At 34.0% G+C, this 22,268-nt stretch overlaps 1 protein-coding gene and 1 long non-coding RNA gene across 6 annotated transcripts; one reads left to right on the top strand and one right to left on the bottom strand.

Annotated features, from left to right (window-relative positions):
• Positions 1–11,098: 11,098 nt before the first annotated feature.
• On the top strand, positions 11,099–21,413 carry LOC145593519 (uncharacterized). Of its 5 annotated transcripts, none has more exons than XM_081649772.1 (7): positions 11,099–12,710; positions 13,705–16,707; positions 18,795–18,904; positions 19,018–19,127; positions 20,439–20,483; positions 20,644–20,718; positions 21,190–21,413. In XM_081649772.1, exons 3-7 carry the CDS (start codon positions 18,796–18,798, stop codon positions 21,307–21,309), a joined length of 459 nt encoding a protein of 152 aa, XP_081505898.1. In that variant the 5' UTR covers positions 11,099–12,710; positions 13,705–16,707; position 18,795; the 3' UTR covers positions 21,310–21,413. The 5 variants fall into 5 exon arrangements, 3 of the variants coding, with proteins under 3 accessions (XP_081505898.1, XP_081505899.1, XP_081505900.1); XM_081649773.1 differs by having other exon boundaries at positions 16,639–16,707; XM_081649774.1 differs by having other exon boundaries at positions 11,099–11,509; positions 16,639–16,707.
• Positions 21,414–21,439: 26 nt separating this feature from the next.
• Positions 21,440–21,969, bottom strand: LOC145593521 (uncharacterized). The gene is made up of 2 exons (XR_014102756.1): positions 21,822–21,969; positions 21,440–21,703 (listed from the first exon to the last, which is right to left on the bottom strand). It is a non-coding gene; the product is annotated as an uncharacterized LOC145593521 (long non-coding RNA).
• Positions 21,970–22,268: the final 299 nt, after the last annotated feature.

A 22,268-nucleotide genomic window follows, 5' to 3' on the forward strand; every position in this document is an offset into this window, starting at 1 on the left:
ATATATGGATGTAAATCTTTGATCGTAAATATCTTTAATCTCTTGCTAGCAAATATTATAAAAATTAGATATTAATAATTTACTCATCGAAACGAATAAAACTAAATCTCATATCACTATGTTTTTCCTTATATATAGAGAGAAATTTAGAAGATTTTCCCTAATTTTTTTTAATAGTTACAAGATTCTGGATGAGACTAACATTTTGAAACAGAACGAGAATATTAAAAAGCGCATTTGCAAAGGACTTATTTTAACCAACAAATAATATGATTGGTCATTTATTTTTTATTAAAAAATTAAATTGTCATCTAAGCAAAATTAAAGAATAAGGTTTGGGGTTTTTAATTCAAGCACCACGTAAAATAATTAAACCTACGAAAGATAACTTTAGAGTTGAATTTTTTTAAAAATCTAATCTAATCTAATATATATATAAAGGGGAGTTTTTTCCCGAGATTTTAGAGCGCCACGTAGTATCTAATTTTCTTAGCGCGCCATGTAGGATCATAAATCTTATTAGTAGCCAATTAAATAAGAGATTATTAATTTCTTTTAGAATTAAATAATTCAAATGCCACATAAGCAAAATTGGCGAATGAGATTTTTAAGTTTAAATTAATTAAATATTATCTTTTAATATTAGGGATTTTATCTTAATATATAACAAATTTTATCTCATAAATACAAATAAATAAATAAATAAATCAATAAATCAAAAAACCGTGCATCGCACGAGCTTCATCTAGTATATATATAAAGGGGAGTTTTTTCCCGAGTTTTTAGAGAGCCACATAGGATCTAATTTTCTGAGTGCGTCACGTAGGATTATAAATCTTAGTAGTAGCCAATTAAATAAGAGATTATTATAATTAAATAATTCAATTGCCATGTAAGCAAAATTGACGAATGAGATTTTTAAATTTAAATTAATTAATATAAAATATTATCTTTAAATATTAGGAATTTTATCTAAATAAATAACCAATTTTAACACATAAATCTAAAACTATTAAAAGTGAGAAGTTGGCAAGTTGGAAACTCCTTAGTAATAGTGTGGTGACTCTTTTGCCCCTCAAAATATTCAATTACGGTTTTACCCCTTCCCCTCTTTTTCACCTTTTGCTTTGCCCCATTATTCACTTTTCCTCTCAGCCATATGTTTCTCTGACCTTCATTATTCACCTTTCAGTTTTCCTCCTCCTCTCTCTTCACGTTCACAAGTTTTAACCATTTGGGGAAATCCAAAGCTAGGGTTTCGACACCTTCAGCAACGATGGCGGTGAGTTCGAAACCACCGATCATCGTTAGCGCCTTCTTCCTCTGCTTCTTCGCTCTCTCTCTTTCCTCGCAGTGTGAAGTAGTTTCCTCCTGTTTCTCTATTTTCTCTCTGAAATAGGCGGAAGGAGGAAGATGGAGCAAGGTTTGCTCGATTCGAGTTTGAGGTGAATAAACTCAGGTATTATTAGATGTTCAACCTGTTTTTTGTATTTAATTTCTAGATTTTTTTTTTCTGTTGTTGATGTTTGTGTTTTGTGAAATTGATGGAATTTCACTTTGATTTATTGAGAAACAAGATCAGTTGAAGTTATGCAAATTTTTTTGTGACATTCGAACAGATTTGTAGGAAGTATTATTGGCGTTTTTTTTTTGGTTTGCAGCAAGATGACGAGACTTCTTTAATGGAAGCAAGAGGGTTTTATTTGTGCAAATCAAATTGGTTAGTGAAGTTTTCTTAATCTAGGGTTTTAAAAGGGAATTATGGGTTTTTATTTTGGATTTATTTTGCCGTTTATAGAGTCAGCCCCTAATTTTTGTCAATTTTTTTTTTCAGGTATCAAGTTTCAGGAATTATGGCTCGAGTATAAGTCGGTAATCTGGATCTTCAAGTCACTGGACGCAAGCTTGAGTTAATGGTGTCCTTGGCAGGTCCTGATTTTTGAAAAATTGTCTTCTAGGATTTTTTTAATAGTTTTTGAATGAATTTTGATCAAAGTCAGGGTTTATTTGGATGTGATTCTAGAATTGAGATTTTAAGTTCTGGTTGCTACTGAATTAAACATATGTTTTTTTTTTTGGAATTGTTGGGATCTGAGTCATCTAGATATTGTTTTGTGTACTAAAACGTGTTTTGACTTTGGTTGTGTGTTGATTTCTTGCTGAATTAGTGTAGATTTTATGCGTTTTCTATGAATTATTGATTATGATTTGGGTGGGAATTTTGGAGAATGTAGAATGGGACTTTTGATTTTAGTCTTTCATTCTTTTCATCGTTTTATTTTTCAGGACGATGCGCGTCGGAAACAGTTTGAGGCTACAGAAAATGACTGGTAGATATTCATCTTTTTTGAATTGTACTACAATTTTCTGTGTGCTATTGGTGTGCTTATGTTGCTTATTCTTCAAGAACTGAAAATTGATGTCACATGCTAAGAGTTCAGACTCCCCACATAAAACGTTCTAACTTTTATGTGTGTTGATTACTCTATTTCTATTTGAGTATATTTTGTGCGATTGCACCTATAGCTTAAGTGCTTATTTTATTTAAAAACTTCTATAAATCAGAATTTTCATATAACTAACGAGGAACATTTTGTTATTTCTACCAAGCATATAATCTAGGGTTGTGAAATTTTGGTGCCATATTTGTTTTACCTTACTCCAAACCCCCAAGAAACTGAAATGAGACGACACTTCAGCTACTCTTGATTGCTTTTTTCAGAATCTCAAATCTTGCTTCAAGAACCCAACAATGGCGGCCATGTTTGGCTGCTGAAGTTGCTGACCTTCTAATGATTCTGAACAAAACCCAGATGAAGAAACTGCTTCTACTGCTGCTGTTGCTGCTGAAGAGAAGAAAGATCGAAGAAAGGCAGACAGAATTGCGGGGAGAAGCTTGTTCGTTGGTCTCGTTCTTTGCGTTCTAAGTTTAAACCTGATGTTCTTCAACGCACTAAAAAGGTCTCTTTCTTTTCTTTTTATAATTTTTTTAGGGTTAATTTGTTGTATTTTTTAATTGATATATTATATTTGCATTGGTAATGTTCAGTTTTTGAATTAGGGTTGAAGGTTTATAGTAGGGATAGCAATTTGTGGGTTTGATTGGATAATGATATTAACGCAAAGAGTGTCCTGTTTCTCAATCTTCATTGAGTTTATGGTGATTTTGATTATGGGTGTATGAGGGGTCGCAAAGGGCAATTGTCTCTCTTTAGTTTCAATTGTCGAAAAGCAACTGCATACGCAAAATTGCCTCTTATTTTGTATATGACAGGGCAATAATGATAGGTCTTATGTTGCATATATACAGAAGGAAAGCAGCTAATAAGAACACAACAATACAAAGTAGTATTAGAGATTTTGAGGTGCTTGAAATGGGAGAGGTTAGTGGCAGCACGTCAATGCAGGGAGTTTATTGTAAATAAGAAATTATTTTGTGTATAACTCTTTTCTGAATATCAAGTTCTTAACACGAGATCCATTGTGTTTTTTCAGAAGGATTTTTCTCTCTGTGACTCAAAACTCATAAAGGTATTGTGTTCATTACTACTGGTGTTTTCTTTGACGAACAAAACTAAGTATCAATTCGTGAAAGTTGCTTAGGTATTTCCATATAATGTGATGCTTTGATAGGTTTGATTTTGTGGGATCTTTTTCTGGGATGGCCACGATTTTCTGGTTACTATGGATAATACACAGCATTATTGAGCAAGATCAGAATCCAGATTTGGTTCTACTTCTCTCTTCCCAGTTCTTCTAATTTTTTATATGGATGAAGATTTATTCCTTGCGGGTGTGAATTGTGGTTGATTCATATGTCTTCAAATATATGGCCTAATGCTAAATTTATTAGCTAACATAATCTAAAACATGGGATTGGTTTTCTGTTTTACCAGAGTATGTTTTAGTATGATGTTGTGGTCAATTATATGTTTATTGATGAAAGAATTAGTTAAAAAGGCTGTTTTTTTAGATGAAAAAAAATTATTTTAGTTGATTATTTTAGTTAAAAACTCATTCACTGAAACAAGAGGTCAGAACTCAGAAGTGAATTATGCTTAAACTTTCTGCATTGAGGTCCCTTTTCTTCAAAAATCCCTCTATCAGATTGTCAATTACTTATTTCCTGTCTTGACATTGTTTCTAGATTCTACAACTCGAGAAAAGGTTGCAGGACCAATTCGCTGTTCGGCGTGCTTTAGAAAATGCATTAGGTTCTGGAGTGTCCTTCTACGAGAAAAATAAACCTTCTACAGTCCCAAAGGTATGTACTATGAAGCATATGATAATCACTTATCAAAAGAAAACTCTCTTTTAAGTTTGGTGCTTCTGTGTGATTAGAACCTCTCTTGGATTGTACTATTAGTTTGTTGTTTTTTCTAGTTTTTCTTCACTCTATGCCTATTGCTTGGTTTCAGCTTGCAACAAATTTGATAAAGGAAATTGCAGTGCTAGAGTTGGAAGTTGGGTATCTGGAGCAGTATCTTCTGTCACTATACACCAAACGTTATCAATTTCTCCAACTATAAAGAATCAGAATTATCCTCTACATCTACAACTGTCAAGGATCAAAGACTCAAGTCTCCTCCAGTTATTCCACATCGGCTTTTTTTAGATGAAGATGCAGCTGAAACTGCAACAAAGGTTGAACAATAAACATTTTAACCACGTCGACTATTATTAGTTTACTAGGGTAATTAGTTTGTTAAACAAGGGTGATGTAGCCCTTTGTTGTTCGGTTTTGTAGAATTGTATTTATAACCATTTGTGGTAATATGTTCTATTTTTACCTACTCATCTTAAGACCAATGTTCTAAATGAAAATGTACATTAAAAAAAAAAATCAATAGTCAATAACTTTTCCTAATTTTTTTGGTAAGGGAATAATAAATTTACTTAATTTTCAAAGAGTTATATTTTCATTAATGTAATCAATTAGTAAGAAGTATAATGCTTTGCAATGAGTTTAATATTTTTAGCATAAGTAATAAGGTGTTTGCAATTAGTTAAGTTTTTAAAGTTTTAAACAATTAGTATTGGATGCTTTAAAAATCTGATTTAAACTCCTTGTCACATACTCCATGTCTATATTCATATTGTAATCTTCATTTAAATGTTACAGCTTGTCACATACTCCACACCTGTCAAACGATCATAGAGAAAGACAATATCACTCACAGCCACATTAACCCAACCTCTTAATCGTGATTTCACTAATGTCAGATGCAATAATGATTTAACAGATATATAATGCACTAATGTCAGGGATTACTCGAGTTACTAGGTAAGGGGTTATTTAAGGAGTTTGGTCAGGGGTTACTTGAGTACTTCGGTCAGGGTTACTTTAAGAGTTCGGTTAGGGGTTATTCGGTCAGCGGTTAATTGAGGGTTCATTAAGGGGTTACTTGAAGAATTACTCAGTTCGGGGTTAGTCGGTCAGGGGTTAAAAGATAGAGGAGGAGAGGAAGGGGAGAAGGAGAGAAAGGGAAAGAAAGGTAGAGAAACAAAGGCCAAATTAGAGAGAATCATCGAGAGAGAGAAAGAGAGAGAGAGAGGGGGGGGGGGGAACTAGGAAAGTGAAGGGTTTGAAGAGAGAGACAAAGAGGGACTAAGAGATAGGGCAGGCCGAAAGATAGAGATACCAGTTCAAAAGAGATAATGGGTAGGCTAGAAAAAGGACGGGAGAAAAAATGTTAGAAAAAATGGGAGAGATAGAAATATGGGTTATGAAGGAAAGAGGATGAGATAGAAAGAGGCTAAAAAAAGATATAAGGACAGGAGAAATGCAAGGGGGTTGCAAGAGAAATAAAGAGAGTGATTAATAGGGAATATGACTGAGTGAAAAGGGTAGAGAAAGAGTTTATGATATAATAATAAAGAACAAAGGAGGAGGCTCGAGGGAGAGGAAGAGAGGGAGTAAGTGCGACCTATAATTTTCGATTATTGTTTTATCTTTTTTCACTTGTTTGAACTAGATTTTGTCACAACATATATAATCAAACAACAACTTTTAGGTATAGCAAGTCACACCGTGTGGCAAGGGTTACCCGAGTTATTTTGTTAGGGGTTATCCGAGTTATACAGTCAGAGGTTACTCAAGTTACTCGATCAAGGATTACTTTGGGGGTTCAGATAGGGGTTGTTCGAGAGGTTCACTCAGTTAAGGTTACCTGAGGGATTACTCGATCAGTGGTTACTCGAATTACTCAGTCAAGGGTTACTCGAGGAGTTAATCGGTCATGGGTTACTTGAGTTACTTGGTCAGGGGTTACTCGAGTTACTAGGTAAGGGGCTATTTAAAGAGTTCGATCAGGGGTTACTTGAGTAATTCGGCCAGGGTTACCTAAAGATTTCGGTCAGGGTACTCGATCAGCGGTTACTTGAGGGATCATTCAGGGTTTACTTGAAGAAGTACTCAGTCCGGGATTAGTCGGTCAGTGTAATCCCCCGTATTTTTAAATATATTATTAATGAAATTATATTTTATTCATAATATTTATTTGTATTTTTTTCGGATTTAATTTCAAAAGTTTCAAATTATTTTTGGGTTTGATGAACGATTTTATTACAAAAAACTTTTTATGAACCTTTCTTCAATAATTTATGTCCAACAAACAAACCAAACCCACTTTACTTTCTTAATTGGCCCATTAATTTTATGAGGCCCAATCTTAAAACTAACCCTACACCACTCTCTCTCCTATAAATACCCCATATATCCCCAAAATTTCCCCACACAAAAGGTTAGTCTTATTTTCTTCTCTTTTGTTTTATTTATTTGTGTAATTATAAATATTGATTATGGGTTTTGATTTTATTGTTTGAAATTAATTTAATTAGTATCAAATTGTATTTTGATGATTAAACTTTATAATTTCAGATTTTATATGTTATAATTTTTCAGATTTTGTAAATTTAATAACCTAGGGTTTTTAATTATCGAAAATCATGATTTTAGGGTTTTTATGAACAATTGATTTAGGGCTTTTATAGTAATGATATTTTGAAATTTTGGTGATTATAACTACTAATTAGTTTAACTTAATTCCAGATTATTTTGAACACGTAAATTCGTGTTTTAATGTTTAGATTTCGGTTCGTTAATATTAATCCCGTTTTAATCCCGATCAGGTTCTGAACTCATCCGATTTTGACAAAAAAAGTAGTGTTTTCCATGTGGAAACAATGTTTTAAGAAAGTGCTCACTACCTTTGGTAGTGAGCTCCACCCTCTCGTGGCCAAATTCTGCCTCTAAATATGATTTTCGGGCAGTTTTTCATTTTTAATGAAGTTTTTTTATGCTTAAAATTTTATCCTTGAGTTTGATTAATAAAATTAATTATGTTTAAAGTTAATTAAGCATATAAATATGTTTTTTTTTTATTTTAATAAGTTTTTCATCATATTATTTTGTTGGAAATTACTTAGGTTAGTAATATTAATTGTTGGTTGTTTTCTAGGAATTGATTATTCCCTAGGAGAATTTTAAGTGATTAAAAGTGGCTCAAAGGATTGTTGTGCGAGGTACGTACATGTCTACTTCGTTATAAGTAGTATCATGTTAGGTACCAAAAGGAAAGAACTTAGTTTCATGATTAGGGAACACTTGGATGAAAATTGTTTGGTTACACATTGATTTAATTCATGTGCTTATATGTTTATGAGACATGTTTTGGTGAATTGATTATGTTTGTATGGAATTATCGATGCAAACATGTTGAATTATATTGGATTAATTGTTTGTATGGAATGTCGATACAAGCATATTTTTATTGGATTGGTTTATTAACCACGTTTGGATTATTAAAGGGTTGGAATTGAATTGGTTTAAGTGGAATGAATTTATTAATTATTCCACAAGGTTATTATTTATTTATTACTCAATCATGACTTATAAGTATGTTGAGTAAAGGTGGATTAAGCCGAAATAGCTAGGTGAGTTGACTATGTTCAACAATTTTGGATAATTTGGAAGTTTAATGGAATTAAAGGTCAATTTGTGATGTGATCACCATTGTCCTAAATAAGATTAAAAGTGAATTGATGTATGATTTTTATGTATGGTCTACTTGAATGAGTCGGATATTAACTAAAATTGTAATCACGTAAAGTGAAACATGGATGAGCAATAAAACTCTGGAAAGCGTGCACTTCTAGAGTATTGACAATTATGGGTTGGGGTACACGGTGGTAGCCCGTGGCTTTTCGAGGCTTGTTTGATCAACATGTCCTCTTATCTTTTGGTATTTACATTTTATTTTATAATGAAAGTTAGATGGGATCCTATACTAACTTTGTGAGAATGGAGTCGCGCCCATTCTTGCATCGCGCTAAACTTTATTTTAAATGGTCATTTGGGACCAAAATGATTTGGTGGATTTGACAACCTCGTCTATTGCTTACTCCAAATTAAATTAATTAATTAAATATAAAGAGTCAAGTGTTTGGAATTAGTTAGTAAGTATGTTGAGTCAGTTGAATTGTTTAAGTGTGGAGTCTTGATTAATGAATTCGAGTTGTATGTTTATTTACTTTAATTAGTTGAGCATGCTGGTTTTGGTACGTTGTAGCTTGTATGTACTCAGCTTTGCTGATTGCGTGCTTTTGTGTGTGTTTTCTTTTGGTCATGGCCTTCGCCTTTCAATGACCCTGTCATGATCCAATTATTACACTTGTATTATTGGGGAGCAGTATTGCACAGGTTAGCTTGATGATGTGAAGTTCGGAGATTTGACATACGCATTGTCAAGGGATTGGTGTGATTGAGAGTATTCGTTCTTTGTGTTGAACTTATTTATGTTTTACTAATTTAATTATGTTTTGGGATTTTGAATATTGGTTTGGTTTTAAATAAGGGCCTTATATGGTTCCAATTTGTAAGCTTTGGCTTATTCGCTTTCTAAACTATGTTATTTTAAAGACTTAAGTTTGATTTCCGCTGCGATACTTTGATAAAGCCTTAACGTTTTAACACGTGGCGGTAGCACGTCAATGGTTCTCCACTATTTTATTTAAAGCAAGTGGTTTGGAAAAGGGAGAATTATTGGGGTGTTATAGTCAGGGGTTACTTAAGATAGAGGAGGGAAGAAGGGGAGAAGGAGAAAAAGGGAAAAGTAGATAGAAAAACAAGGGCCAAAATAGAGATAATCATCGAGAAAGAGAAAGGGAACTAGGAAAGCGAAGGGTTTGAAGAGAGAGACAAAGAGGGGCTAAGAGATAGGGCAAGCTATCACGCTGAAAGATAGAGATACCAGTTCAAAGGAGATAGGGGGGTAGAAGAAGGGATAAAGGTCGAGAGAAAAAAAAGTTAGATTAAATAGGAGAGATAGAAATATGGGTTATGAAGGAAAGAGGATAAGATAGAGAAAGGAAGAGAAAGAGAAAAATTGGAGCATCGACCATGCGAAAAACATAATTTAACCCAAATCTAAATGCACAGTGAACAGATCCGGCTAAAACAATTCATAAATTGCAAATATAAATCATCTTTAATTAATTTGGTACGACAAAAAAAAAAAACCAATCCATTCACATAAAATAGAATGACCCATAATTAAAATTCACGTTATAGTTTCTTACTACATAAACTACAACGACATTACTAATCCATATATAACAATAACATTATATTTGTAGATACAACAAATACTATATTAAAATACAACAAATTAATTAGCTGATTTGCTTCATCTTCTGATAATTGAACAGCGTTTGCTCCGAATACTCTCTCTTTTGGTAGCTTTTTTCGCGGTGCCGGTAGTTTTCCACCATTGATGCTTTGACGGGAAGACACGGAGGACTATTTGAAGGAGTTTCAGCCTAGGCCAAGGTGTTTTGGGCAAGCCAAAGGTTTTTAACCGAAGGTAATTCAGCCCAGGCTGATGGTGTTCCGGGTGAGCCGAAGGTGTTTCAGCAGGAACCAAAGATGGTTCATCCGAACCAAAGCTCACCCAAGCACGTACCATGTTTGAGAGCCAAAGCTCATCCCTTTACAAGCTTTGCCGAGGTTCAAGCTCCTTACCATTGCCGAGGTTCAAATTCCTGACCATTGCCGACTGTAACTCGAGCCGAAGGTGGTTCATCCGAGCTGAACCTCGTTCGAGTCGAAGGTGGTTCATCCGAGCTGAACCTCGTTCGAGACGAAGGTGGTTCATCCGAGCCGAAGGTGATTCATCCGAGTTGAAGGTGATTCATTCGAGCCGAAAATGGTTCATCCGAACTGAGGCTCATCCAAGCCAAAGAATGTTCCCTGACCAAAGCTCACTTGAGCCGGAGATGGTTTTGATGCGGTGTTTTTCAAAACGTCGAGAAATTTTAGCCGATTTGACCGATACAAACTAAATTTCGCTCGCATTGAACCGATATTATCTCACGGCTGGCTAATTTACAGCGAAGTACTTGCTTAAGAACATGCAAATACATCAACATATTTAAATTTAAAATAAAGCAAGACTAAGCCCAAATCAACTTACAATTCAAGAGTATACAATCATCTTTCCTTAATTTGATACAACAATGCAACAACATCACTATTTACATAATTAACATACACATTATAAATTATTGCTACATTATAAATTGACAAGAATACACAATAATTATACTACACGTTATAAATTATTGCTACATAAACAACTACAACTTTATTAATCTATATATAATGATAACATTGTATTTATAAAAAGCAACAAACACTATGTCAAAATACAACAAATTAATTATATATTAACGTTAAGCGCCAAACTAAACTTTTCCGATTCACCATATGAAGCGCGCGCATCGCGCGCGTGGGTGCTCGATAACTAGTTTTTTAAAAAAAAACAAAACAAAAAAACCGTGCATTGCACGGGCTTCATCTAGTTAACATATAATACTACCTCCGTTACATATTATTTGCAACGATTTGACATAAAGTAGAGAGGAAAAATGTTTAATCGTTGCAAATAATATGTAACGGAGGTAGTATTAGGATTTTTATCCAAATATCGGTTATTATTTGTGTCTTTGTGACTATATAATATCTTTTGGTTAGTTTCTTAATTCTATCTAAGGTTAAATTTGTACTCGTATTATATCCATGAATGAAAAATTGAAAACCAAGCATTTGTGTGTTCATTGAATTTTAGCAATAGATCAGACAATCAAAGTATTGGACCAAGCAAGAGATTGACAATGGAAGACGAAAAAGATGAATTGAGCTCACTTCCAGACGCCATCCTCATCGAAATTCTCTCACTCCTTCCGATAAAATCCGCCGCCACCACCTCCGTCTTATCCCACCGTTGGCGCCACCTCTGGACCGGAGTCACCCGCGTTGTGATTGATGCTCGATTAGAATCCACCGCCATAATTCACCACATTCTACATAAGCTTACATCTCGGAAACTCCACAACTTTGTTCTCAATTTCAACAATTTCTCCGATAATCCCAACCCCAGATTATCAGTGTCTTGGTTTCGAGAAGTTCACAGCCGAAATGTGGAAAATATCACATTCACTGTACCACGAGGTAGTAAATGTTTCTACTTTATACCCTCATTTCTGTTCAATTCTCAATCTCTGGTAACTTTGAATTTACATGGTTTGTTTCAGTGGCCCAAATTTGAGGATTTGCGTTTTCATCTTCCTAATTTGAAAAAATTTGTCATAGATTACCTTGATGATATCCCTCTTTGGTTAGAGATTCTAATTAAGTTTTCCTCACTTTTGGAATACTTGGATTTAGTCTTCCATTTAGATTCATATTCGGATTTGTCTACTTCTGTTGTGAAAATAATCGCTCCCAATTTGAAGTCATTGTCCATAAGTATGGAGTTTTATACACCAAGTTTGATGCTGCGCACTAGAGTATCAATTGATGCACCCAAATTGGCAAACCTTCGAATTGATGATTGCATTTCAATCTATTGCTTTCTCCAGAATCCCACTAAATTAGTCAAAACTTGTATTGACTTGAAGAATAATGGAGATTGGTCGTATTGTGAAGAGGACGAGGACGAGGACGAGGACATGGTGGATGAGGAGAATCTTGGCTTGTTACAAAAAGAATATACTCACCAGATGACCAAGTTTGTTGGAGGATTGTCTAGTGTTAGCAATTTGAAGCTGAAGCAAGAGTTTCATACCAATATCTTCAGACATTGTAGTTCTGCAAATCTGCCAATCTTTTCCGATTTAACCCGCCTTGAAATAGAGTGCCCTATGGATTTGCTGTTTTCTTTACATTGTTTTCCCAACTTAGAGCATCTTGTCGTGTGTCTATGGCCACAAACTTTACCAACACTTGATTTTTCAATCGAGCAAAGCGAGTGGTTGCCACCGGATTCTATTCCAGATTGTTTAGCAAGTAAGCTCAAGACTATACAATTAAGTGGAGTACAGGGGACCGGCGATTCCCTGAGGGTACTAGCGTATATTCTGAGTCACGCAAATGTTTTGGAAAAGCTTTGCATAGATTTTAGAAGGCCTAATTTCATATATGAACATAAAGAAGCGTATGTAGTGTGGAAGGAATGTCAGTTCTGTAGGTCACTGTTTAAACTTCCAAGGAGGTCCTCAACTTGTGAGGTTGTGGTTTCTGGCTGTTATGTCACAGCATAAGGTAATGCCTTACAAGACAGATACTTTACCTGTCGAATGTATGTGGGCAAATAGACCTAATATGTGCAACTTGTTTCCCAAATGCAAGCATTCAAGCTTAAGAGTTGCAGGTACTTATTACTAAGTTCCTATTAATTGTTGTTTTATGCATTGCATATAGTTTGGTTTAGGCTTAACAATGTTTCTAGAGATGATAAATATGTAATTATGTATGTATTTTAGCCTTGCAATGTACTGGTCTTTGCCTCTTTTTGCTATTAAGTTTATATGTTTTCAAGTTATTTTACTTCTCTTTATGGTTATGGCAATCTTTCATAGTTTCATTTATTGAAGTTGTCTGTAGTATGAACTCTGGAGGTTGTCTTAAGAAAATAATCCAAAAGCTCACTAGTAATTAATCGGTAGAGATTATTAAAAAAGCCTTGCATATTGCATCGATATCGTGTCTTTTGCTTACGAAAATTATTGATATACATAATTTTCTTACAATGAAGCTAATAGAGTTTGTGTTCCTATTCATTCTTAACGTTGCTCTTTGTTATATGTTTTGGTCTGAAGTATGAGGTTTTTTTTAATAAAAAAAAAAAAATTGGAAAAAAAAAGAGCATGTTGAGTGCAAACTCTTTTCGAGAAAGCACATGATGGTTTTCCTACAATGTACTAATTCTTTTGAGCGTAAGAATTAAGAGTAGGAATGATGTTGAATGTGGATCTTGATTGTTCAATATGAGATATTTTAGTTGAATAAATTCTTACTCGTACTCTAATAAATAGAAGAGAAGTAGTAATAATGAAGAACTTTGAATATTTAGTGAATATGATCCTTAAACGGTTATAATTTTATTATAATAATTTAAGAAATTGCTTGATTTTCAACTTTGTATATGTTTGTACTCGGTATTTAATTAGAAATGTGTGTAATTTTTTTGTATGTTTGTACATAATTGCTGCTTTGGAATATTGATGTTGAGGGGTTTTTGTATGTATGATCAATAACGGGTAAATAATTAATCAATCAAGGTTAATCACTAGCTATCATTGTATTATTATTTGTTTGATTCTCTTTTGAAATGTTGACCTATGAGTCATTTTTTGCACATGTAGTTAGCACATCCAGTTCAAAAAATATACAAAGTATACAGTTAGTAAACCAAGCACCTCAATCCCATTGTTCCATTACGTACGTATTTAATGATGGACAAACAAGTCTTCAGGTAAGTGGTTAGCTGGTTACTAATTTAAACAACTCAAGGTCTCTGTTTTCGAATCTAGAACTGCTTATTAAAGTGAAGAAGTATTAAAATAAATAGTATGGTGTAATATTTATTTTAATATTTCATCTTTTTTTTTTTTTTTTTTTTTTTTTTTTTTTTTTTTTTTCTGTAACTGAAAAATATTGGGGGAGTAGATGAACTCCTTGTAGCATCAAAGAACTTAGGAAACCATGTAGACCCATGTCTAACCGATGATGGGAGGGAGGCCTTTTATCTTTTTCTTTCTTACTTCTATAAGTAGGTGGGATAGCTTCTCCTTGCCTTTCAGAGAACAGCTAGGAATTAAAAAGAGGTAGGTTCCTTTTTATTACATTGTATTACTCTAGAGTTTATGGAAGAATGTGGAAGCTTTCAAGTATAAGAATTAAGGTGTTGTTTGGTTGATGTGGAAATTTAATTCCCATAGGAATTTATACTTCATGGGAAGTTAATTCCTTAATGAATTTCTTACATGTGTTTGGTTGGCAATAAGGGAAATTGAAATTCCCATGAATTTTGGTTTACCTAGGGGGGGCTAGGTAATTTACTTCCCATGTTTTGTGGGAAGTTGAAATTCCAAGAATTTCCACTTCCCCCATTTTTGCTTTTTTATGTCACCCTAATAACTACTCATTTTCACAATTCTCATGAATTTCCAATTCCCCCACTTTACAATGTCAACCAAACAAGGTCTAAGATTATCTTTGTTGGTGGGGAATATATAGAGTTCAATCATGTAGAAATATCAATTTTATGTTATAATGTCTTTTAATACAAACTAAAATGACTGAATGTTATGCTAAAGATGTTCTTCCTCCATCAGTCCATCCTTTTGTGTTTGCCCCATTCCCAGTTTTCTGTAAAGTTGTATTGGGCAGGTAGATATTTTATTCCTTCACTATGTGAGGTAAAGAAATGTAGTAGAGAGGAATGTTAGGGTCCTTGTTAATAATAATGAAGTGGGGCAATCTTTTGGTGACAAACTAGAAAAGAAAATAGGGTAATCTTTGGGGGACACAGAGAGTATAGCTTAGACTCAAGGAAGGCTTATTGAGTTTAGTAGAGTTGTTCAATCATAAACGATGGTAAACCATCACTTGCATAAAGAATGGCTATTGTCAAGTCTTTTTTATTTTTGTTTGATACACACTTATACATTTGAATTTTAGTTACCTGCACTTTATTTCTAGAGTATTATTGGAGAAATATGCATGATGTTATTTGGAATTTGAAGGTATATCATACATGTTTTACCGTTTTACCATACTGTTATTTTAATATGTCATCACTTACAGGCTATGTAAATAGCTCATTAGTTCTAAATCAGCAAAAAGAGACCTTAAGTTGCTCGGTTTAGTGACCTCTGGAACTGTAAATCTGTAATGTCAATCAGTTTTAGCTCATACGCCTTTGGAACTGAGGTGGATTTAGTGGAGTTGGCAGTTGGTGGTGAAGTAACAGACTGATTTGAGCCAGTTAGTCGTGAAGGTCCTGTGTGACTCGTTAACTAGAATATCCTAGTTTTGTATTATCCAGTTGACTAGTCAACTTGATTTGAAGCTCCTGGTTCACTTGAATGATTGAGATTGAATTTTCTTAAGAATTTCAAGTATTGGTTGATTAAAAACTTCTTAAGAATGAGCATCTTATATCTTGACTACAATAGATCCTCCCTTAGAAAGTTAGAATCAGGAAGGTGGATGTTTAAGCTTGAGAAGAACCTATGCAGGTGCTACCATTCCTACCAGCATCAGTTTAGTCTTTGCTAAAGCTTTCAACTTTGGATCTAGAACATGCTTGCATCAGTATGGTACAGTGCCTATTTTCATCTAGAAGTTGAAAGATTTCGAAACTTGTACCTTTGTGAAAATTAGCTTCCTTGGGTGTCTATATATTTGATCAAAATTCAAAAGTTGTGTAGTGGGTTCGTGGATGATCAAACTTCCTTAAAAATTGGATTAGAGAAATTTAGCGTTGATGTACAAATGGGGAATAAAATAGAATTAGGTGGATAGTGAAATTGCAATTGATAGGTTTTTGAGAAGCTGATTTTCTTCCTTAAATTTTTATGTAAAACTCTGATTTCTGATCTGATTTTTTCGCTTTTAATTGGTTATTACTTCCCTAGCATAATCATTTATGAACATTGAAATATTATTGAACATACAAGTATACAACTACCATCATCAAATAAACCAAAGAAAGCTATGTTCTTCAATTGGGATTAGAGTAAGATTGAAATATTATTTTAGAGTGTAGAGCTTAGTGGACTTTGCCACGAAAAAAAAATAATAAATAAAAAAAAAGCAACAAATATTTCTTGCAATTTGAGGTTTGTTTAAATAATAATAATAATAATAATAATAATAATAACAATAGTAATATATATATATATATATATATATACATATACATATATAAAGTTAGCAAGTTGTGACCAATTGGTATAAAAGTTAGCTACAGGCGACATATTAGTATAAAAGTTAACAAATTGCGACAAATTGGTATAAAAATTAACAAGTTGTGACATTTCACCCTTTTTTTTCCTGCCAAAGGAGTTTTTTTTTTAATTATTAATTTTATTTGTTGTTAATTCTCATTTTATGCCAAATAATTCTCTCCTACATGCTCATGCACCTAAGACAACGACAAAAAAAAAAAGGAAAAATGGAAATAAATAATCCCACCTTTGCGTGGTCTGACAATAACAAGTCCACCTTTTGATTATTACGAGGTAATCCCACTTTGGTATGTCATTTTCTTTTAACAGACCTTTTGAAACCAGGTACCAGGTGTTGAAGCTGATGATGTTATAGGAACTCTTGCTTTAAGGAGTGTTGAGTCTGGTTACAAGGTCAGTTCTGAGAAATAGATTGGAAATCTGAATTTTATCTAGCTGAAGTACGTGGCTAATAGCCTAATACTGTTTACTTAGTATGTTAATAATTGATTGAAGTTTTATTTAAAAACCAGTCTGTCACTAATCTGTCTAGATTGATCATGGATGAGGTTTTTTGCTTCTAGTCTTTATTTAATCGTGCTGTGTATTATGCTGGGTAATGGTTTGTGTAGTAAAGAGTTATTTCAACTGAAATTCAAGTAATTGTCTCCTGTGGAGCATTGCAGGCTTTGCAGCAATATTAATGAAGCCCTCTGTGTAAGTTTATGGTTTTAACTACGATAAAAAGTTAACAAGTCACTCAGAATGCGTTATTTGGCTCCAATTACACCAGAATCACGAAAAGTGATTAAAATTTAAAAATGTAGAATTTTTCCCTCAAAAGTTTGCTGCCTTATTTGCTTCCACATATACCACTATTCATTGGGTTGCAAAAGGAACTAAATACCACCATAGGGAATAGGGATTCCAATTTTCACTTTCTTCTTTTCAAAACCAGCACATTTCTGGGCTCACCAGGTTGCATGAAGATATGAATAAGAACCAAAGAAAAAGAACCAGGGGGTTAGAAAAATAAGATAATACTATCATCTTACCTCATCTTAACACTAGCTGCACGGCTGCACCAACCTCCATGGCTAAGTTATATGATTATTCTCAGCAGAGAACTTATATGCGTGACTGCCTATACATATTGCAACATGACAGCCTCTTCATTCATTTGCAAGTCTCTAATTTTTGTTTGTTTGTTTTTGTTAGCATAATTTTTTTTTAGATTGAAATTTACTCCATTTCTGATTTATAGTACTAATTACTTTAGTGATAGGTCCGAGTTGTCTCACCAGATAAAGATTTCTTCCAGCTTCTGTCACCTTCCCTGCGTCTTTTACGAATTGCTTCACGTGTACTTTTTTCTTGACTTCAAAAACACTTTATTTCTTTCCTCTAATATCCCCGCAATAAGAGCTGATCATGCATGTCATGTCATGGGATTCTTAATTGACATTGTATTCCAGCGGCTAATAGTTTTCTCATGTCATAAAAATTGGTCAAGATTTGTTATTGTGAATACCTTCATTGGCTTCGTCGTTCTGTTTTGGTCAACATTGTCCCTGCTTCAAGATTTTTCTGTGTTGAGTGACCAGAGCACTTGCAAATAGTTTATATTACTTTTGGAGGGGTTGAAAGACATGGTGATCTGTATCGGCTTGCTGGACTATCACACACACCATTAACACAGAACACAGAGGGAAAGATCGAATCTTTGATTGAAAATATTGAAATACAGGGATTTGTACAAGCTTGCAACTTTAGGATGCCACTCTCTATTAGTGACTTTAGGATGCCACTCTCTATTTGTGACTTTAGGTCACCACTCTAAAAATAGTGACTTAAGGCCACAACTCTCTTAAGGATTTACTCCAAAATTCTGCCTGTCTTTTCCTTTCCCCTCTTCCCCTATTTATAATAAAACTAAAGAACTAACCTAAAGATACTAGACTACCCACAGTGCCCCTCCTTAGGTTAGTTTATTACATGTTCTTTCTTAAAAAAAGGTTAAAAGATATTATGGCAATTGATAATCCACGTTGTCATGTGTCTTGGTAGAATTGGAATGAGAAATTCCCTGCTAGTTTCTTAGTCTGAAAAAAGGCTTTTTTTTTTTTAATTTTTAATTTTTTATTTTTTATAGCCTTTTATTGCCTTTTTTATTGGCTGCTGATACCTGTTCAAAATGAAGGTAAAAAGGAAATTTCCATTTCTGGTATATGGTGTTACGCAAAATTCCATTTGATGACCTCTTTTTTGGATGTTCCATTTTTTATTCCCAAGGTTCATGAAATATTTTAGGCATCTCCATAAATATAAATTTAACACTTCTGTTACTTTTCTTACATGGAGATTTTTGACCAAACCAGAGGGGCCTTATGACATTTTCATTTTAAATATACTGTAAATTATATCTATTCAACTGTCTTTTCTTTGGCCCTTTCAGGTTTTTATGCTGTTATTCACATAATTTGGTGTTCTGGTTTGTGTAGAATGGTCTCATATGGCCTGGAGGATTTTGCCAAAAGATATGGAACTCTAAGTCCTTCTCAGTTTGTTGATGTTGTTGCACTTGTTGGCGATAAAAGTGATAACATACCAGGTTGGTTTGGAATGTTCTAGACTCTCATCAAATCTTTTTGAAAGACTAAATTTCAGTTTGTTTTGGTGGTTGGTATAACGTGATTCTGAAATTTTGAGTCACTCCTGACACAGGTGTAACAGGAATAGGGGAAGTAAATGCTGTTCAGTTGATAACAGAATTTGGATCTTTGGAAGAATTATTGTCTAATATTGATAAAGTGCGAGAAGGCCATATAAAAGAGGTATGAGTTTGTTTGACTGAAAATCTAGGGGCTAGTTACTGATATATGTTTGACTGTGTTCATAGACTAGGTTAAAGAATATTATTTGCAGAAGATAATTGAACTGTCTTTGGCAACCCACATGTGGACATTGTATTTGCTGATTTCTCTTCCTGGAAAAGATACAGGAGACAATTCTTATTTTAATCTTGGATATGAGCAAACTTCATCATGCAGCTACTGATTTAATGATTTCTTCAGGGAGGGACATGTGGGATTATGAAATGTATTGAGATAATTTTAGGTGGAGTAGAATAATAGACTATTGGAAACATTAACTCTAGATACAGAGTATAGAAAATTAAAACGGCTGCTGGCAAGATAATGGTTGTTTAGAGTATCATTCACTCACCTTCGTTTCAATATGTTCTTAACATTTACTTTTTGCGCGATAATTAAGGCAAAGGAGAGAAAGAGTATGAAATGGTGGGTCGGGCTAAGAAAAAAGGTGAGAGGAATTTAAAAGTGAGAAAGTTGATGATCGAGGAACTATTGGGGACTTCTCTAACCAAGTATAGGATTTGAGAAGATTTCAGGAGATAAAACTGCAAAACTTCTGCCAATGGTGTGAATTGCACATAATTTTGCATATCTTTCATCTTTGCTTCATGTGATGAGGATATTTTAGGTGGATAAACTTTCTCAGCTGCTTATGTCAGTTGCTTATTTGATTTCTAAGCAGCCGCCCTATATAGTCATTAGACTCAAATGCAGTCTTTGTTGGTGCTGTTCCCAAATTGTGATTTAATTTTTTAGGGTGGATAAACCTTTTTTTTTTTTTTTTTTTGAATAGAAGAGTCGAGGCTTAATTATGCTTTTGTTTCCCTGGTACTTGGGGACACAAGGAGAACCTTCCTAGTGTTAAGTGTCCTGAAATATTGTGAAGGGTTGGAACTTTAAAGAATAAAAGGAAATCGGACAAAACAATTTTCTAGTCATATTTCAAAATTCCTTTTGGTTTCTCTCGTGGAATTCAGTAGCAGGAATTAGATTTGGGTTCTGGTATGTTCAGCAGTACCTATCTAATAATTATTATCTATGAGGACAATTAATTGAGTGCTGGAGTGTGCTCAATAGATTAGTGATGTACGTGAGCCTTTTGCCTTAGGGCACTGGAGTCCTGGTGTAAATAAGGATGTCTCTTTTCTGATATTGGAGGTGCTTGTGTCATGATCTCATGAAGGGCTTTTTTTCCTTGATAATGATACACTGTTCTTTGTTTTTATTTTTGCATGTTTAAGTATTCACTTCATTCCTGTTTTGACCGTGCAGGCTCTGATATCAAGCACTGATCTAGCTCTCATGAGCAAAGAATTGGTAATTTATTCATCAAAGCTTTTTTGTATTGAATCGCTTTATGTGTGGGGATAACCTTTCTTACTTCACTGATGACAATTCTTTTCTATTTAGTTGAGAGAAATAGTGAGAAAGAATATTGTGGTGGCTTTTCTTCAATTGACATATGATTGTCTTGCAGGCAATATTGCGTTCTGATCTTCCTCATTACCTTGTTCCATTTGCTACATCTGATCTGATATTTCATGAGCCAGAGGTTTGTATAATATCATCATTGAAGTTTCTGTTTTGCTCACTATAACTGTCTTTGGCAAAGTAAGCTCAGTCAAGTGAAATGATGGTTACCATGCCTTAAATGATCACTCGAAAGTGTTAGATCATGCAAGGGGAAATTACCTTTGTAAATACGTCTAACCCAGAGTAATACTCAAATGTGTGTTTTGGAGGATGTGATTCTTGTGAATTAGCATAGTATTGAAGTCTTGAAGTTATTGACAGACTGAGTTTTAAGTCTAAAATGTAGCTTGGTGTTAATTATCGGACTATCTCCACTCTTTTGATTTTTTAATAGAATTCTTTACTCTACCCATCATGGTTCTCGATGAGACGTTTCCAGTTGCTACTAGCAACTAATATGTAAAGAGGCTCACCTGTGTACATGTAGGAAAACAATATAGCTGTTTAATCCATGCTGTTGAATGTCCTAATATATATTGTATAATTATAGGATGATGGTGAAAAATTTACAACGCTGTTGAATGCAATCAGTGCTTATGCTGAAGGCTTTTCAGCCGATCCTATCATCAGAAGGGCACTCTACTTGTGGCAGAAGCTGGAGAAACAGTAACAGAAAAACCAAATAGGCAAAGGCGGTTTATTTCAACCTACTGCAAGTTCAGAAGTTGCAGATACATATCATAGAACCTTTTGGCTATGAATCAGGAGCAAAGGCAGCCTTTGAGCACAAATTTAGTTGAAACAAGCCCATGTTTAAATGTTGAAGCCAACTGTAGGAAATGCTAAAATACTACTGCTTCTGAGTACGAAATCTGCTACGCCTCAGTTTCAGCACTAGTAGTCTTACTCTCAGTTTCAGCACTAGCAGTCTCACTCTCAGTTTCTCCATTTATAAGCTCCAGTTCAACATTGAAGCCAAATGCATTTCCAGGCACGAAAGATTGTTTAAGCTCATCTTCAGTCTGAGTTGTGTTGATCTTGTCATCCTTCACAGTAAGCTTCTCCTGTGTGAAATAAAAGCGCATATATAAGTAAAAGCTATCAAATAAAAAAATAAAAATAAATTTTTTTAAAAAAAGCCTCAAATACTGTAAGTTGCAATAATCAGTTTCAGCTACTTGCCTCCTCCACATAACCTGCCACAGCTGAGGTGACAATTTCCCGAATAACAAAATTTGTAACACGGTTTCTACCAATTATATCCAGAAGTAAGTTCTTGGGAACCTGCACCATTCTGGATATCAGTAACTAATAGATTAACCATTGAGGGATTTTAACAGAATTGTGAAAGGGAATCACATTTTGTAATGTATGAACCTTAGAATCTTAGAACCAAGTTTAGAAAATTGTGTAGAAAAATGTTTCACACACAATGACGGCATTTAGTTTAGAACTAGTGTGTGCCCAGTTTATTTGGGTATGAGACTAATTATTTAGACCCAGTGAATATGAGTTGAATCTGGATCCACCTTCAAATATCCGAGTTTGGTTTGGTCTTGTCAAATCCAACCCATTGTTATGCAATAATTGTTTTGTACAGGCAGATGTATCATGCGCATGATACACCCG

Source organism: Chenopodium album, chromosome 19 (assembly GCF_948465745.1).
Source record: "Chenopodium album chromosome 19, dcCheAlbu1.1, whole genome shotgun sequence".
Classification (NCBI taxonomy): Eukaryota; Viridiplantae; Streptophyta; class Magnoliopsida; order Caryophyllales; family Amaranthaceae; genus Chenopodium; species Chenopodium album.

What these genes read in the sequence shown, in the direction of transcription:
- LOC145593519 (XM_081649772.1), top strand. Translation starts at nt 18,796, where the DNA reads ATGGTCTCATATGGCCTGGAGGATTTTGCCAAAAGATATGGAACTCTA. An exon ending in TAAAAGTGATAACATACCAG is followed by an intron (nt 18,905 to 19,017) that starts GTTGGTTTGGAA and finishes CTCCTGACACAG; the next exon opens with GTGTAACAGGAATAGGGGAA. An exon ending in GAGAAGGCCATATAAAAGAG is followed by an intron (nt 19,128 to 20,438) that starts GTATGAGTTTGT and finishes TTGACCGTGCAG; the next exon opens with GCTCTGATATCAAGCACTGA.